General features: G+C 61.4%; 6 protein-coding genes across 6 annotated transcripts; 4 read left to right on the plus strand and 2 right to left on the minus strand.

The window, feature by feature from the left end:
* Positions 1 to 741: 741 nt before the first annotated feature.
* Positions 742 to 2,447, plus strand: PLICBS_007194 (triose-phosphate Transporter; the record flags this gene model as incomplete). The annotated part of the gene is made up of 3 exons (XM_018320610.2): positions 742 to 1,161; positions 1,231 to 1,534; positions 1,591 to 2,447. The coding sequence occupies 3 exons, from the start codon at positions 742 to 744 to the stop codon at positions 2,445 to 2,447; spliced, it is 1,581 nt and encodes a 526-aa protein (XP_018180507.2).
* Positions 2,448 to 3,138: 691 nt separating this feature from the next.
* On the minus strand, positions 3,139 to 4,248 carry PLICBS_007195 (uncharacterized protein; the record flags this gene model as incomplete). Its single annotated transcript, XM_018320611.1, has 1 exon — positions 3,139 to 4,248. One exon carries the CDS (start codon positions 4,246 to 4,248, stop codon positions 3,139 to 3,141), a length of 1,110 nt encoding a protein of 369 aa, XP_018180508.1.
* Positions 4,249 to 6,420: 2,172 nt separating this feature from the next.
* Positions 6,421 to 8,487, plus strand: PLICBS_007196 (phosphogluconate dehydrogenase (decarboxylating) gnd1; the record flags this gene model as incomplete). The annotated part of the gene is made up of 5 exons (XM_018320612.1): positions 6,421 to 6,434; positions 6,829 to 6,861; positions 6,932 to 7,487; positions 7,550 to 7,987; positions 8,047 to 8,487. The coding sequence occupies 5 exons, from the start codon at positions 6,421 to 6,423 to the stop codon at positions 8,485 to 8,487; spliced, it is 1,482 nt and encodes a 493-aa protein (XP_018180509.1).
* An 823-nt stretch (positions 8,488 to 9,310) lies between these two features.
* PLICBS_007197 (uncharacterized protein) lies at positions 9,311 to 11,652 on the plus strand (the record flags this gene model as incomplete). The annotated part of the gene is made up of 3 exons (XM_018320613.2): positions 9,311 to 9,352; positions 9,425 to 9,691; positions 9,745 to 11,652. 3 exons carry the CDS (start codon positions 9,311 to 9,313, stop codon positions 11,650 to 11,652), a joined length of 2,217 nt encoding a protein of 738 aa, XP_018180510.2.
* Positions 11,653 to 13,278: 1,626 nt separating this feature from the next.
* On the plus strand, positions 13,279 to 15,020 carry PLICBS_007198 (uncharacterized protein; the record flags this gene model as incomplete). The annotated part of the gene is made up of 3 exons (XM_018320616.2): positions 13,279 to 13,507; positions 13,673 to 14,517; positions 14,631 to 15,020. 3 exons carry the CDS (start codon positions 13,279 to 13,281, stop codon positions 15,018 to 15,020), a joined length of 1,464 nt encoding a protein of 487 aa, XP_018180513.2.
* A 320-nt stretch (positions 15,021 to 15,340) lies between these two features.
* On the minus strand, positions 15,341 to 17,238 carry PLICBS_007199 (endochitinase 1; the record flags this gene model as incomplete). The annotated part of the gene is made up of 3 exons (XM_018320617.2): positions 15,341 to 16,379; positions 16,429 to 16,527; positions 16,583 to 17,238. The coding sequence occupies 3 exons, from the start codon at positions 17,236 to 17,238 to the stop codon at positions 15,341 to 15,343; spliced, it is 1,794 nt and encodes a 597-aa protein (XP_018180514.2).
* Between the last annotated feature and the right edge of the window lie 700 nt (positions 17,239 to 17,938).

Here is a 17,938-nt window from a genome sequence, read left to right on the forward strand (position 1 = left end):
GGCAACGGTGCCAGTCCACGGCCCCCCAGGAGGTGTGCCGCTAAAGGCACAGCTGGGCAAGCACCGCACCCAAGAGGAGGCACCCAGCAAGCCCAGGCTGGCCAGGCCCTGCCGAGCAGCACCTGGACCGGCTCCTCCCTCTCCACTCCCCTCCGCCGCTGGCCCCCCCCATCTCCACCAGGTCTGCTGGTCCCCTGGCCGTCTGGCGTCTGGCATCTGACCTGACCTGAGGGCGAACCTGGGTAATCTGCCCGCTCCGTCCTGTCCTGCCCTGCCCTGCCCTGCCGCTCGGCCTCCCCTGCCTGCGCGGCCGTCCCGTCGTCCTGGACTCCTGGCCGCCGCCGTCCCACGAGCTCCATCCAGCTGCTGCCCAACCCCAGACCCAGATCAGACCCAGCCGCCCGCCCACCCAGCGACGACTCCTCGGCCCATGTTAGATCAAGTTGGTCCGTCGAGCGCGCGCGCCCACCCTGCCGTCGATTGAGACCCGTGAGCGGCCCCGTCAATATCATGCCCACAGCGTCCTCTTCTTCTGCCGCCTCCTCCTCCTCGAAACCCTTTCCTTCCCTTTCTCCCTTTCCCTCTCTTTCTGCCTCTTCTGCTCTCCCGGGTTCCGATCCCGCTCCCGCCCCCGTTCCCGTCCCCGAGTCGCCCATCTTCGCCGACGACGCTCGATCCTCCGCCGCACCGCTCGCTGCCTCCTCTGCTCGTCAAGGCGGCTCTGCCGGCGACGACATCGAGATGGAGCCCATCGCCGGACACCGCCGGCGCAAGAGCAGCCTGATGAACCCCGTCGGCGCTCAGGCTGGCGGCTCGGCCCACGGCCACCGCTCCCACCCGTCCATCAGCATCCCCCAAGAGTCCAAGATCTTTGAAGACGGCGCCCCGCCGAGGACGGGCGAGTCGTCCAAGGACGACCCGGGCAACGATAGCTCCAGTGACGAAGACCTCCACGATGACGAGGAGATGGGCCTCACGAGCAAGGATCGCAGTCGAAAGCAAAAGAAGCGGAGGCGGAATACGAGGCTGGACAACCGCGTTGCTCGGGAAAAGATTTCGGCCGACGAGGCGAGGGAGGCGGACAAGCTCGTCGTGAAAGACGTAGCAGTCATTCTCTTGTTCATCTTGCTGTGGTACATCTTCTCCTTGTCCATATCACTCGTGAGTCTCCTTCTCCCTGCCCTCTCTGTTTCCACTGCTGGATGGCCCACGCTGACCTGCCCCCAATAGTACAACAAGTGGATGTTCGACAAAAACAACCTCAACTTCGCCTTTCCGCTCTTTACAACCTCTTTCCACATGCTGGTGCAATTCTTCCTCTCCGGCACCGTTCTCTACTTCATACCATCATTACGGCCGCACAATGGCCACAACTCCGACGGCGGCCGGTCGCGGCACGAGACCGAGCCAAACAGCAGCCCTCTCATGACAAAACTCTTCTATTTAACACGAATCGGCCCCTGCGGTATTTCGACGGGACTCGATATTGGGCTGGGCAATGCCTCGCTCAAATTCATCAGCCTGACCTTCTACAGTACGTCTTCTTTCCTTCATGGGAACGCCGAGCTTCCGGACTAACCGCTCCTCCAGCAATGTGCAAATCGTCTTCTCTGGCGTTTGTGCTTCTCTTTGCGTTCGTCTTCCGCCTCGAGACACCGACCTGGCGCCTCGTTGCCATCATTGCGACCATGACTGCTGGCGTTGTCCTCATGGTATTTGGCGAAGTCGAATTCAAGCTGGGCGGCTTTTTTCTCGTCATATCGGCCGCCTTCTTTTCAGGATTCCGATGGGCGCTGACCCAAATCCTACTGCTCCGGAATCCCGCGACATCGAACCCCTTCTCTAGCATCTTCTTTCTGACTCCCGTCATGTTTGTGACTCTCATCTCTCTCGCCATCCCGGTAGAGGGCGTGAGCGCCCTGTGGGAGGGACTCAAGACCCTGACCAACGAGTGGGGTGTCGTCATGACGCCGCTCTTCCTGCTGTTTCCTGGATGCATCGCTTTCTGTATGACAGCATCCGAGTTTGCATTGCTCCAGCGCACCTCGGTAGTCACGCTGTCCATTGCTGGCATCTTCAAGGAGGTCGTTACCATTTCCGCCGCCGCCCTCGTCTTTGGCGACAAGCTCACCCTCATCAACTTCTTCGGCCTCATCACCACCATATCCGCCATTGTCGCCTACAACTACATCAAGATCACCAAGATGCGCGAGAAGGCGCAGCAGGTCGCCCACGGCCGCCACGGCGACTCCTCCCCGTCGTCGCCGACCAGCAACAGCGGACTCGACAGCGAGGGCGACGACGACAGCGCGGAGGAGACGGCCGGTCTGCTGCACGGCGGCGCCGTCTCGAGGCCGACCATCATCACGTCGGACGGCGACATCCAGCCCAACTTGTCCAAGCCGACAGACGAACGCAGGGATCACAGGTCGGAGCATAACGAGTGACATTCGCGTGTGGGCAGGCACGAGCACATGCAGTCCTTTTGAGCGCGTTTTCTTTTTTCTTGAGTCTTTTTAGGGTTTTGTATAATGACAGTTATTGGAGGCCGCCCGCCGCGGCAGGACATGGTCATAGTGTACCATCAAGGGGGGTGCGTCGGCGGGGATTAGACGACTGGAGATGCGAGACGTATCGCAGAGCGGTGGGAGTCCCCGCGCGAGAGGAACATGAAATCATGTCTACGGATGGGCAGGTGGCCGTCTACAGCTTAGAGGAGGCACACACGGTACCAGCAGCGCCGTGAGCACACGGCGCGCTGCGTTCACCGGAATCGGGAGGCATGCTCGATTATCATCATATAGTGGCGAGGCCATGAGATACCCCAAAAGAAATCACGGATTATCGGTCGGACGGGAATCAATGCATTTAATGTTGATTAATTGCTTCATCCTATGCTGCTACCCAAAAAATAAGTCTCAATGAGGATGTCCAAGGGATAGAGGAAGCCATGTGTGTTCAAGTACCTTTGTGCAGACTGCGCCGAGCCTCTGCAGTTCTCGTGGTGGTATATGTACCCTCTTTGAACACCATCAACGCCGGGTAAGACATCGCCTGCTCAAATGCCAAGTCTGGCAGCGAAATGATTTCTGGAAGCGCCAGCGGGTGCCAGCGCATGCATGACCTTGCTGGGGCCGTTCAGCCAAGTAGGCGGAGGCCGTTCTTGGTCTTCTGTCCAGGCTTGGTGACACCGGCGCCCGGCACGGGGCCGAGGCTGGGCTCGTATCCGCCGCCGCCTCCGCCCGACTGGTTGCCCGACTTGTTCTTGTTGTTCTTGCCGCCCTTGTTGTTGTGGTAGCCGCCCTTGCCGCGATCGCGGGCGCTGGTGGCCTTGATGTCCGTGTTTGCCTTCTTGACGACAACGGGGTGGCTCTGGATGTACTTGCCGTTCATCTCCTTGGCGGCCTGGAAGAAGTCGTCGGCGTCGGCGAAGCTGACGAAGCCGTAGCCCTTGGATTTTGTGCTGCGCTTGTCGCGGATGACGCGGGCCTTCTGGACCGACTTCCAGCGCGAAAAGGCCTTGAGGAGGGACTCGTCCGTGGTCTCGCCGGCGAGGTTGCCGACAAAGATGCGCATGTGATTCGGGTCCCACTCGAGGAGGGAATCGTCCGTCCACGTCTTGCCACCGCCGGAGCGCACGACAGTCTTCTTCTTGTCGGGGTTGGTGTTGGCAGCGGCCGCGGCGGCCGCGGCGTCGGGCCTGGGAGAGTCGGTCGCGTTGGTCGCAACGGGCTTGCCATCCTTGCCAAGCTGCGGCGCCGCGCCGTAGGCGCTCTGCCATTCGGCAATCTGCGCGGCCTCGGACACGTCGAAGCCGGTGCCGGGCGCGGGGAAGGGATTCTGAATCTGGGGCGCGGCTGCGTATGACGCCCCGTACGCGGGGGCCTGGATGCCGTAGCTCGGAGCCTGCTGCTGCGTGTGTCCGGGGTACGACGAGTAGCCGCCCTGCGAGCCGGAGCTCACTCCGGTGCCTGGCGCGCCGGGATAGCTCGGATAGGACGACGACGAGCCATACTGGCCCGTGCTGGGGGCGTATCGGCCGCTCGCGGAAGCGCCATACTGCGTCTGCGAAGAGTAGTGGCTCGAGGGGCCGTACTGGGTGGCGTTGGAGTAGGCGTTCGCGCCGCCACCGTTTGCGCCGGCCGTGCCAAACGCGGGCTTGAAGCCGCTGCCCCCCGCGGGGGCGGGGGGTCTCGCAGGAAGAGAGTTGGAGGAGGACGAGGTGCCTGGAGGCGCCCGGTAGGCCATGATGAACAAAGAGCCCGGCAGACGCGGCTTGGGTGGGTGGTTTGTGTGGTCTTTGTGATGTGATGTGGTGTGTGAAGAAAAACGTACCTTTTGAGCCGGGCCGCTCAAAAGTTGTTCGTCTGTCGTCTGCACAGCGGGAAACGCAGCAGGCAGGTCACGGGACGTGGTGCGGTCGTTCGGGTGGACGGCTGCTGGATTTCTGGGTTGCTGGGGACGTGGGCGCGGGTTGCCAGCTGGCGGATGGTCGTGGTCGCGCTGGGTATGTCGTTGCCTCTGGGGCGAAGTGCCTGAACATGTCGTCGTCGGCGTCGGCGAAAACGTGGAGACGTCACGTCACGTGACACAACCTCGGAGCGGCAGGAGGCAGGGGAGCACGGGGAGAAGGAGCAATGATGAGTACAAGAGCAAACATGACTGGCTATTGATGTAAGAAATATGGAAGGCAATTGCTGAATCTTGCCCTGGCGGTGCATTCGGCGATACCAAACTCACTCAGAAGCTACCTATCAGTTGCCGCTGCGACTTGCCAAGTCCTCGCTTTAGCCGCAGCGGCGGCGACTGAGCTCGGCGACTGGGTTCGGCGACTGGCGTGCGTGGGGGCTCAGTTTATACGTACATAGTGCGCGCGAGGGCCGATGGCGGATGAGCGGTTTGCTGCAGGTCAGAACCCGGATGTCGGGCGGCTGCAGGGCGCTGATCACGCCGATGCTGGCCCCGTCTCGTCCGCGATTTCACGCAGCGCGGATGATTGTGGCGTGCTTTATCTTGAAGCACTGCATGGACGTGCCATACCACCTCTATAGAACAGTTTGTCATGTCTTTCAATTTTCAACGGAGCTTCCTTTGTTCGTTGCAAAGGCAAAAATGCGGCGCCACGGTCGCCATGATGCCATACTTTCTGCGCGCAACGGCGGACGGAGCAGAGGCCGGACCGGACTGCGGCACTTGCTTTACGGCGGGTCCACCGATCGAGGCCCATGGTGTTGAGTGTAAATGAATGAACGATGGGTGACACTATCGGGGCCATCGACAAGAAAACTGGACAGAAGCCCAGCCCAGGCACCCCCCAGCAACAGCAGCGGCTGCCGGAGTCCTGATTCGTGCAGTAATAAGCCGCTTTTTGGCTGGGCGGGCGCTCGGCGAGACGGGCCCCAACGGGCGAGGCGAAACGGGGCGGTTTGATTCACGGACTGGAGTCGTCCGGAGGTCCCGCAGCCCGCAGCCCGCCCGCAGGCCCTGCGGCCGTGAGGGAGGACGACCTTGGGAGGAGCGCAGCGCGGCGCCACGGAGGGGCAAGCACCGTGAAAAAGGAGATGGGGACGGACGGAGGACGTGGGATTTCTCCACGGGGCAGATGTGGGTTGACTGCAGATGGGTTTTGCGCGACAAAGGGAGAGGGAGACAGGACGACGGCGGAAAGAAGAAGAAGAGCAGGAACAACACGACAAAGGGCGTGATGCGATGCGATGCGCATTGACCGAAGCTTCGCACCATCGGCAACCCGGCGGGGACTCGTCGTCCAGCGCGCAAACGCGGGCGCGGCAGGGCCGGGATGCGGGCTGCAGACCTGCAACGTAACGGGTGTCAGCAGCATCTCATCATGACCATACCCATATCCACGGTATCGCGGCCCATTTGCCATTGTTATGTGTACAGCACCGTAATGCATTTTTTGCCGCAGGCAGGCTGGCTGGCTGGCCGGGAACGGATTCGGCGGGCGTCCGCGTCGCATCTGGGCAGCGCCATGACGATGAAGCGCTCCCCAGCAAGCTCCGCGCCGCCAATCACGCCGCGCCGGGGCCACCCAACGTGCCCGCTTTTACCCAGATAACCCGCTGGATAGCCTGCTGGTGAGGCCGCTGGCACCGCTGCGCACCGCTGGCCGGGCACTGGAGATGTTGCTGCCCGCCCCTCCAGGGCCGCCGCTGCTGGGACACTCAGGTGCCGGAGGCCATCAAATCTGAGCTTAACAAGCTTCCACCTCCCACTTGCCTTCCGTCCCTCCCGTCTGCCTACCGACTACTTCTTTCTCCCCTCCCTCCCCCGTCGACTCTTCCTTTCCAATCCTCTTCTCATCTCATCACCAACGACAACCAGAGCTTTGTCCTCTCCCGCGAGCCTCTTCCCTCCAGAACAGACCACCTCCAGAGAACCAAACCCAGCACCGCCATCATGTCTGGCCCCGTGTAAGTCCCCAGCGGAAAAAAAACACAACCCCCCCGAGCCCCTCCATCGTCATCGTTATCACCTCCCACGCTGCTACCCCACCACCCCGCCCCAAACTCTGTTGAGCTTCCATGACCTCAATTCGCGCACCTCGAGAGCTGCCATCGCGACAATTCTTGGTGGTTTGAGTGGCCTGCGAGTCCAGGCCGGGGAGCAGCGGGCGTCCAGCCCGTCCCGCCCTCGTCGGGCCCCCCGTTCCTTTGCTCTGGGAAAGACAACAGCTCATTGATGATTGATGGTCCTGCCGCACAGCGCCCGCCTTGCAAACCTCAAGCTTGGCGGCGCCGAACCCTCCTCCGCACCTCACAGCTCGCCCTTCGCCAACGCGTCAAGTAATGCTGACAATGCCGCCAGCGCTGATCTGGGCCTCATCGGCCTTGCTGTCATGTGAGTATCTCTCCTCCCGCTCCTCAGACTGCGCTCTGCCGGTGACGCCGGGTGCTGACGCCCCGCGCAGGGGACAGAACCTCATCATGAACATGGCCGACCACGGTTTCACCATCTGCGCCTTCAACCGAACCGTCTCCAAGGTCGACCGGTTCCTGGAGAACGAGGCCAAGGGCAAGTCCATTGTCGGCGCCCACACTGTCGAGGAGTTCGTCAGCAAGCTCAAGTCTCCCCGCCGCGTCATGCTGCTCGTCCAGGCCGGCGCTGCCGTCGACGACTGGATTGCCAAGCTCGTCCCTCTCCTGTCCAAGGGAGACATCATCATCGATGGTGGCAACTCCCACTTCCCCGACTCCAACCGCCGCACCCAGGAGCTCCTGGCCAAGGGCATCCGCTTCGTCGGCTCCGGTGTCTCCGGTGGTGAGGAGGGTGCCCGCTACGGCCCCTCCCTCATGCCCGGCGGTAATGAGGAGGCCTGGCCGCACATCAAGGACATCTTCCAGAGCATCGCCGCCAAGAGCGACGGTGAGGCCTGCTGCGAGTGGGTCGGTGACGAGGGTGCTGGTCACTACGTCAAGATGGTTCACAACGGCATCGAGTACGGTGACATGCAGCTCATCTGCGAGGTAAGCCGGCCACCGTTCCAAAGTCAGACTTGAAGTCACCAATGCTGACGTGCGTCGCACAGGCCTACGACATCATGAAGCGTGGCCTCGGTCTCTCCAGCAAGGAGATTGGTGACGTCTTCGCCAAGTGGAACAAGGGCGTTCTGGACTCGTTCCTCATCGAGATCACCCGCGACATCATGTACTACAATGACGACGATGGCAAGCCCCTCGTCGACAAGATCCTGGACAAGGCCGGCCAGAAGGGTACCGGCAAGTGGACCGCCGTCAACGCCCTGGATCTCGGCATGCCCGTCACCCTGATTGCCGAGGCCGTCCTGTCCCGCTGCCTGTCCGCCATCAAGGACGAGCGCGTCCAGGCCTCGTCCAAGCTCGAGTTCGTCAGCCGCAACAACGGCAAGTTCTCTGGCGACAAGGCGCAGTTCCTCGAGGACCTCGAGCAGGCCCTCTACGCCTCCAAGATTATCTCGTACGCCCAGGGCTTCATGCTCATGCAGGAGGTGAGTGCAGATATCGCGACGCTCGCCAGATGCGCTGTTGCTGACATTGTCGTTACCAGGCCGCCCGCGAGTACAAGTGGAAGCTCAACAAGCCCTCCATCGCCCTCATGTGGCGTGGTGGCTGCATCATCCGCTCCGTCTTCCTCAAGGACATCACGGCCGCTTACCGCAAGCAGCCCGAGCTGACGAACCTGCTGTTCGACGACTTCTTCAACAAGGCCATCCACAAGGCCCAGCCCGGCTGGAGAGACGTGGTCGCCCAGTCTGCTCAGCTGGGTATCCCGACACCCGCCTTCTCGACGGCGCTGTCGTGGTTTGACGGCTACCGCACCAAGGACCTGCCCGCCAACCTGCTCCAGGCCCAGCGTGACTACTTTGGTGCCCACACCTTCCGCATCAAGCCCGAGTTTGCCAGCAGCAAGTACCCCGAGGGCCAGGACATCCACGTCAACTGGACCGGCCGTGGCGGCAACGTCTCTGCCTCGACGTACCAGGCTTAAGTCGGTGCGCGAGGGACAGGAAGTGAGAGGAGGACAGGACGCAAAATTACTGCAAGCTGCGCGATGCAAATGGCGGGCCCGCATGTCGGCCCGGGCACACTTTTGAATACGCCTTAATGGGCCATGCAGGCGAGGCAGAGGGGCCGCAGTCTCCGTGGCGTGTGTATGTACCCGCTGCCCGGATGGCGGGAGGCGGACGGGACTGCTGTGATGGAGCCGACGGTGGAAAAATCACGTGCGTAGTGCAGGAAGTAGCAATGTACTGAGCAAAAGACATTGATTGACAACACGCGTACTTGGTGTGATGATGGCGCCAGACGTGACAATTGAAGTTGCTGCGTTGGGAAGCTGGACCTGGCCTGCTATGACGCTGCAGAAGTCAAGGATGAAGCTCAAGAAGTCAAGAGACGGTTGAGCGGTACGTACCGGTCACGGCGGCCCAAGGTGCCATGGGCGTCGTTCCCCTTACCCACTTTTTCTCATGGGTGATGCACGTGATTGGACGGCGCCGGCCAGCCTCGTCGCGACGAATTTTGGGGCGGCGCGCTCGCGCAACCTGGTCTCGGAGCCAGGGACAGGCGACGGCAGCTCATCCAACTCCAGACCACCCACCGCATCCCATCGCCTCCCATCGCGGCTTCATCGTCGTTGCGCCCGCGCGTCGCCCAATCACAGCATCTACTGGCAAACCTCGTGGGCAGACCCAGCCTGATTGGAGCGGGCGTATCGCGAGCCGCCCAATTGGCAGACGAGCGCCCTGCCGCAGCCTCATCCCGCGACAGATCAAGTCACCACGCACGAGGACGCCTCGTCGACCGCCAAGATGGCGCAACCCGATCCTAGCCACAGCGTCCCTCAGGACCTGGTACGTGGTTGACTCCGGGGCTCCGTCGAAGGGCCGTGTTTGTTGGTGGAGGATGCTGACGATGCCGGGCAGATCTCCCATGTCCACCTCATCTCCTCGTTCCGATACCCGACGATGCCTCGCATCGACACCAACGAGGTCGCAAAGTGGCTCATGAACGCCCCCCAGGTCGCGCGCGACCGGGCGCCTTTCTTCTGGACATATCTCGACAAGCCCGCCGACGGCACGATCCTCCTGACGTGGCAGCCCCTCCAGAGACTGGGCACAAACTTTGCGACGGATGGCTTCGTCTGGGCGCCACCCGAGCAGGTCTATAAGCACGACCTGGGTAATGGGCTGGTATGCGCTCTCTCTTGGATGGCTTTCTTGTTCTATATCTAACGCGATCCAAGATGCTGGAAATCTACTACCTCAAGGCCGGCTACATTCCGGGCGAGCAGTTTGCCATGCACGCGCGACGACGATTCCGACTGGTGCCCGTACCTGGCCACCCGAATCCTCCGCAGCCGGACATGAGCCTCTTCATCGTGCACTATGGCCCGTCCGAACCCAACGATCGGATCCCCGCGCAGATGGTGCCGTATGACGAGCGCGTCAACGCCATCATGCAGCAGCGCCACTACCTGCTGCGTGCTGGCCAGATCCGCCGCAAGGAGTTTATGCTGTCGGATCGGGTTAACTGGCCGTCGCTTCCAGAGCTCACCCGGCAGCAGATGGGCCCTCAGATGGTCCCGCGGGGTGTCCCTCAGCAGATGGCGTACCCTACCCAGCCCACGCCCGGTCCTCCCGCCAAGAGAGCCAGGCACGCGCAAAACCAAGGACAACAGCCGGCCGTGGCGGGCGTTCCTGGCATGCCCGCCGTAGATCCCGCTTTTGACGACGACGAGGACATCACGAGGGGCGACATGTTTGATCACTTGACGCAGCGCGAGATCTCGCTCAGCCGATACAAGCAGAACCACGAGTGGATGGAGGAGATCCTGTCGTCGGCATACAGGATGAACCAGATTACTCCCACGGACCTCGGTCTCGGTCTCAAGGGCGAGTTGGCTTCGCTGACCGAGGGCATCTTTACGGCGCAGGGAGGCGAGGCCATTGCGGTCGAGAAGCCTTATGTTGGACGTCTGGACAGCGGATTGGCCGATGAGTTCCGCAAACGGGTCAACAACCACATCGAGTCGACGCAAGCCGAGATCAAGAAGATGCAGGAAGCGCATGCCGACGCCATGGCCAAGCTCAAGGAGAGCTCCTTGTTCGTGACTAAGGAGACGGAGCTCAGAGCCCTCGACGACGATGTCACTGGATTCGGTCAGAATGACAGCCACACGGATGGCGCGGCCAAAGGCGACGGAAAGCCGCGGCACCCTCCCAAGAAGACGGTGGATGAGGTGATCGAGGAGCTTGAGCAGGCTGTCGGGCGAAAGATTGAGAGTCACCCGGCGGTCAAGCGCGTTCAGGAGGGAGGGTACCAAGCTCCAGCACCCGAACCGCAAGCGCCACCTGCAGAGGATGCGCAGATGTCGCGGCAGCCCTCGCAAGCCGGTTCGCAGGCCAGCGGGTTGATGCTCGGCGGCGAGTCTGACATCGACATGGGCGGCACGGCGGCTGGCCTGCTGGACCAGATGCACACGGGCTTCTCGTCCATGTCCACGCCAGTCAACAACTTTCCCACTCCCCAGGCACAAATGTCGGCTGCCCAGTCCAACGCGCCGACGCCATCCAACGCCAACAATGCTCCATCACCGGCCCCGGCGCAAAGCTCGGCGGCACCGGAGGCCCAGGACAGCGCAGCGGCACCCCCGCAGCCGAATGCCGACGTGGACATGGGCGGAACAGAGTCTCCTGCCAAGGCAGCGCAGCCAGCTGCAACCACGGCTCCTGACCAGGGCACCGGCAGTGGCGACTGGGTCATGGTGCCCAAGGGCGGCGCGACACCCGAGGCGACGAGCGCTGGCCAAGAGGCGCCAGCGACTACGGCGGCAGCTGAGGAGGAGGCACCAAAGCCCGACGCGGCCGCGCAAGCCGCTGCGAAGCCCCCGTCGGCGGCCGCGACGCCCGCTGTCACGGACGGCGGCTCGGCGACGTTTGACCAGAACGATTTCAGCTCCCTCGGCGATCTGGACACGGCGGGCGATGCCCTAGCGGGCTACGACGCGCCGGATCTGGACGGCTCCGCGGGCGAGCTTGGTGATGGCCTGGATCTGCAGATGGACATGGAGGACTCTGCCTTTGGCGACGCGTTCCACGGCGTGGACGCCTCCAACACGCCGGGTGGCGAGGGACAGGGACAAGATATGTAGAGTGCATGAAGGACACGAAGACGTTGGCGGATCAGATCAATGGAGAAGCAAGGGTAAGTTCTCACACCCATGGTTTGCTCCAAAGGCATGGGAAGGGAACAGGCTCTTCAGACGGACAACGGCGTGTATCCCGCGGCTAGCGGGACGGGTGTGTTTTTGTTGCTGGAGTTTTGTGTACGCCGAAACTTGTATTATTCCACCTACCTCGCCTACGGACTGGGGGCTAGGCTGTGTAGACTGGGGGACAGGTAAATCTGCAATGAGGATTCCGAATGATTGATTTCTCTGCAGGTGAGCAGTGAGGCTTCACCCTCTGCGCGCACACGTCAGTGGGTGAGACGTAGTCCTGTGTGTGCCTTGGTCGCAGCATCCCAATGAGCCGCTCGCCAACAGCCAGCCCAAGACCAGATGACGGTTTGGTTTGGGGCGCAGCGAAAAAAGGCCTTAAGGCTGAGGCTGACTGACAGCCGAAACAGGCGCCAAGCGACTGGCTTTTTGGTCGCCACGCAGATGGGGGCGGGGGTTTGGGGACGCCGATGTCTGAAACGTCGTGTCAGGGACGCGCTTGGTGAAGATGGTGAGGACTGATGAGGAGAGGAGGAGAGGGGGGCGGTCGCGGCACCTGCGCGAAGCGGTTTCATCGACAAGCCCCCCGGTTACAGGAGCCCCCTGCGCCGCGACGACGACGGCCGCGGCCCCCTCCGTCATGCCCTCTCCAGCTCTCTCTCTCTTTGTCTGTGCTGGCGAGCCGCACTCTGTAACTGCACGTCTTGCCCTTTGGGGAGTATGAATGACCTCGACGTGGTGTAGCATGTTAGCGCCCTGCGAAACCTGCAGCCCAACGGGGTAGTCGAACTGGCCCCTTGGTCTACAGCATAGGCGGCGTCTGGCCAACAGGATAGCTGAATGGTTTGGGGCTAGGCCTGGAGCTGACGAGCCTTGTTTCCCGCAACGACGACGACGACGGACGATGAGGGGGAGGGATGTCGATGCCCCGCGAACGGTCTTGTGCGCGTGTGTTGCAGCCCTCCCTGAGTCCTGGACTCCGGGGTCCTGAGTCCTGACGCAGCGGTTGGCCTTGGCCTTGCTTGGCTTGGCCCAGTGAGTGAGAGACTGAGCTACACGGGGGAACTTACACGGGACCAAGGAAAATATACATCTTCAGACGGATCGGGTGGAGGGGGGACGGTGATCATACTTCGGATGGCTCGCCTCTCAGATCTCCGAGAAGACGGAGGGGGGAGGGGAGCCGCGATGACGATGCTGCAGCCCGTCTGCCGGCGCGGGCCCCCTTCAAAGGTCGAGGCCGTGAAGAACGGCCATCGTCGTTTAAGCTCGTCTCATGTTCATCCTCCTCCCTCCGTCGTCGTCTGATCGCATCCACGCCATTCGCTTTCCCTCACTTCCTCCCTCCGTCCCTTCTGTGCTGGTAACTTTTTCTCTTCCTCGCTAATCCCTTCATCGTCTGTCCTTTACGTTTCCTTTTCCTTTTCGATATCGTCTTCCGTCTTTTCGACGACACGGCTCGAGTGCTTGCTCCTCCCAAGTAAACCTCACTACTCCACGAGAGAGAGAGAGAGGCTCTCAGTGCGCCCACCAGACATCACCCAACGCCGTGCCGTGGTGATGCGTTCGATCCTCAGCGGCTTTGCTGCCGTGGCGCTGGCTGGCGCTGGCCTCGCCGCCGGGCAGTTCGTCTTCCCGACGGGCTCGACGCGGCTCAACGCCCGGGAGCAGTGCACCATCCGCTGGAACACGGACGGCCTGCAGGCGCCGCTGTCCATCAACCTCGTGCCCGGCGGCGTCGATGGGGCGAATGGCGGCGGTGGTAACGCCGTTACGGAGAAGATTGCCGGTATGACCTTTCACCCAACATTGCACGTTATCTTAGTCGCGGTGGGAAATAATGAAAAGATCTTCACTCTCTCGCATCCCTACAATGAGAGTCGAGGGGTTTGAGAAGGACGAAGTCGCGAGTTACCAACTGGAGAGAAATACAGGCAGGCTGACAATGGCAAAGTCAACATCCCCAACTCGGGCTCCCTCACATGGACGCCCGACGCCTCCATCGTCGCCCTCCCCTCCTTCGCCATGGTCATCCTCGACTCGCGCGGCGCCGTGGTCCTCACCTCGCAGCCGTTTGTCATCGCCTCGCTCACCAAGCAGCGCGGGCAGCAGCAGCAGAATCAGAAGCAGAAGCAGCAGAAGCAGCAAGCGACGGCAACGAAGCGCCGCGGTGGGGGAGGAGGAGCTGGCCGGACGCGTTCCGTAGACAGGATAGAGGCGACGGGCGTCGTGGGCGATGACGGCAAGGCTGGGTTGAAGTCGTTGCCCAACGTTGCGGATGGGAATAACAACAATAACAACGGCGGCGGCGGCGGTAATGGCGGGAAGAAGAAGAACAACAACAACAACAACCAGGGTAACGGCAAGAATGGGAAGAATCAGAAGGGCAATGATAACGACAATAACGGCAACGGCAACAACCAGGGGAACAACAAGGGCGGCAACAAGAACCAGGACAAGAACAACGACAAGGACAACAACGCCGGCGACGCCAACACCAGCATCTCGCTTAAGCCGCTCCCCAACGCCCCGGCCGGCACAGCCCAGCCCGCGCCCAGCCAGCCGGAAGCGTCAAAGACCGAGGAGCAGCAGCCAGCGGCAACAACAACAGCCGCGGCATCTCCCTCTTCCTCCGCCGCCGAGGCCGAAGCCCCGTCCTCTCCCGCACCAGCACCCGAGGCACCGCCAGCCAGCACAACTTCAGCACCCGCAGGAGAGGCCGCCTCGCCAGCCGCCTCCTCCACGCCCGGCGCGGAAGCGACGCCCCCTCCCGCCGAGTCCGCACCGGCAGGCGAACAGGTATGTTGACCCCACGATATGACACCGTCTACGTCCCACGCACCCCCTTTGCCCATGAAAAGGGGGCCAGCATCGCTCTGAACAACGGCGACTGACAAGTTTGCGAGAAACAGCCCGTCGCCACCCTCACGCCCCTCGCCGCCGTGTCAGAGCGCGCCTTCGCCGCCGAGTCCGCCCCCGCGGACACTGCTGCCAGCGGCCTGGGACGTGGCGGCGACGACAACGGCGACGACGACTCGAACCCGCCGCTGCGCACCCTGTCCCGGCCCGGCAGCGGCAGCGGCGGCGGCACCAGAGTCACCCCGCGGCCCATCTACACGACGCTGACCGACGTGGACATCAGCCTGTCCGCCGCGGCGACGCCCGATTCGGGCCGCAACTCCGGGCTGACCAACAACAATTCCAAGTCGGAGAAATCCGCCGCCGGGCGCGGCGCGTTCGGGGTCCGGTCGGATGTCCTCGCGGGGCTGGCACTCGTCGTGGGAGTCATGATGATGATGTGAAACTTGGGAAACGTTTTTGAATAACCCGACGCGGGGCATCGCTTGGATACCAAAGAGGGAGGGCGCCATGGACTTTGCTTAGTTACGACTGGATAAGTGGAAGGATGACTTAGAGCAGGCAGCTGGTGCTGCGGCATTGGGAATTTTCAAGTATCGTCATCATCTTCTATGTTCTACCCCATATTAGATTGAAATGCATGATGCGCCAACCCAGATGCCTCTAAAATGCAGACGTGGTATGCAAAGCTGCAATCTATGCGTCAGAATACCGCCCGGTTCGGCCCGCGAACTAAACATCCCCCTACGCCCATTACAAATCTTCACTTCATGCCGTTCTTGATGTTGTCGTACTGGCTGCCCGGATAGCTCAGCTGGTTTTGCGAGTTCTCCAGCTCGCCCAGAGACGAAGCAACCGCACCGACAATGCTGTCGTCGCCAGTCTTGTCCCCGCTTGCCTCCCAGAAGAGAGCACCTCCGAGGCCCTTGCTCTTGAGGTAGTCCACCTTGAGCTTGGCGCTCTGCGGGTTGTCATACGACACCAGCTCCTTTGCAGCTGCGTCATAGCTCCAGGCGGCACCAACAGCCTCGTCGACCTCTTCCTTTGCGCCGGTCCGGGGCAGGTCCTTGTAGAGCCAGATTCCCTTTTCCAAGGTCCCACCGCCGACGCCAGTAAACGCCATGCCCAAGCCATCGGTGTTTGCGAACGAACGTCCATACAGCGGAAGGCCCAAGACGATCTTGTCGGGGGCGATACCAGCCTGGATATAATCGTCGACAGCTTGCACCGTGCTGAACTTTGTGGCCTCGGGGTTGCTGGAGCTCTTGTTGATATTTGCCTGGTGGCCCGTTGTCTTGTCCCAGGAACCAGCATAGTCGTAGGCCATGAGATGCCACGCGTCAAGATATTGGTCCATGCCCTTCATGTCTAGCTGCCGATAATGGTCCGGCCCAGCCGCAGTGGCGACAGTGAGAAGGAAATGGTATCCTGGTGCATTCTTCTCAGCATAAGCGTCCAGGGCGTCTCGGCAAGCCTTGAGGAGGCCAACGAAGCTCTTGGCTTCCTGTTCGTTGGTCGGATACTCCCAGTCGATGTCGAGGCCATCCATTCCCCAGTCTCCCATCATTTTGACCGCGGTTGAGGCGAATTGCTGTTTTTGCGCGTCCGTGGCGACAGAATTGGCAAACTTTCCATCCTGGGAGGCGGTCCAGCCGCCGATTGAAATGAGAGTCTTGAGGTTGCGGTTCTTCTGCTTCAACTTGTAGAGCTGCTTGACACATCCGTATGCATTCTTGCCCTGGTCGTTCCACGAGTCGTCTGGATAGTGCTTCTCCACGTCCGCGTACGAGTCGAAGGGCTTACTGCTGCAGTGTTAGCATGGTCCGCAGGGCCATCCGTGATAAGGCTTACACAGTCCCGTCTTGGCCAAAAGCTGCAAATGCGTACAGAACGTGAGTGACCCGATCCGCCGGCAACATTTGCGGCTGGTAATTGGCTTGGTAGATGCCCCTGGACATTGTTAGCAACAGAAACTGGAGGCGAAGAGCATGCATGCATTACTCACCAGTTGGTGAAGTAAAGGACGTTCCTGAGCGCCTTGGCGGGCTTGGATGCTGGTGGCGGGGAAGCACCGAGCGAATTGCTTGAGCTAGATGTCGTGGCATTGGCCGCACCTTGGGAGGATTTGGCGTCCTGGGTTGGCCTGACATTCCTATTTGTGCTCAAAGCCTGGGAAGCCTTCGTGACTCCTGTCCCTAGGTAGCTCTGTGTTCCGTGACCAATCTGAGACGGCCTAAAGACGGTGGACGGCTTCTGAAAGCCCTCAGAAGTCGAGTTTGCGAGTCCGGTATTGTTCCTCCATTTCAAGCTGGAAGAAGCAGAAAATCGTGCCGTCGCTGAAGGCTCTTGCACGACGTAAGCGGTTGTGGTGGTATATGAGGGAGCACCTGGCGCCTGTGTCTGCGGCGCGCCCGTGCCTCCGGTCTCGAGTTCGTCGCAAGAGTCATCATCGTCAGACTGGATAGGGTCGACGGGACGCTGGACCCCTGAAGACTTCGAAGGAGGGGGACTGGGATCGTTCGCAGTTGCGGTGACATAGACAGTGCTCGTAACTGGCCGGAACACGGTGACGGTTGCTTGCTGCAAGCAGCTATCAACGGCATCGCCCAAGGCCGTCTGAGCCAGCAGCGGCAGGGCGGCGAGTGTCAAAATCGCACGCATCTTGCTCGGTGAGACCTCCGGGATAACGCTATGGGAAAGGGCGAGGCTGGGAACTGAAACTGAAAGGGAAGGGAACGCAGGGAACGCTCGCAGGAGGCGGGAAGCGAGGGCTACTTATTGAGGTCGTGGTGCCGGACCCTGACGCACTCGCAGCAGCGACCGCGCGTGTGAATCATGCCATGGCGGTATTTGCTGTCACTCAACGATTCCTCGGGGAACACCGAGCTGATTGAGGGACACGGGTGTGCCTGAACTCACATGGCATGGCATAGCAGCAAGCGGCTGGGACGCTGAGCCTCGTCTAGCTCGGGTGTGGATAACTGACGATGTGTAGAGGTGGGCAGCGGGGGTTCGTCGACGGCCGCCAAACGACTGCAACGGTCGATAGTCGTAGAGGGGAGAATTCAGCCTATTGAGATAGCGATCCTTCTCTGCAGTGCATCACGCTGCCCTTGGGATGCCACCACCATCCCTTGAATTGCGCCGCCAGAAGAGACTGTCGATATCGAGCCGACATTGCTGGAAGCCCGCGGCAGCGCCCATCCGCGCGCCGTATTGTCGTGTCGTGCCTGATAGAGTTGTGTGCAGGGTCGGTGTGCCATGCGGGCAATGGAATGACACGCCGTGAGAGCGCGTCGTGAGGAATGCAGTCGTGAAGGGTCTCGGTCTGGGCCATGTGCGTGCGGCGGCGATGCGGCTG

Source organism: Purpureocillium lilacinum, assembly GCF_023168085.1.
Source record: "Purpureocillium lilacinum CBS 284.36 DNA, scaffold_5, whole genome shotgun sequence".
Taxonomy (NCBI): domain Eukaryota; kingdom Fungi; phylum Ascomycota; class Sordariomycetes; order Hypocreales; family Ophiocordycipitaceae; genus Purpureocillium; species Purpureocillium lilacinum.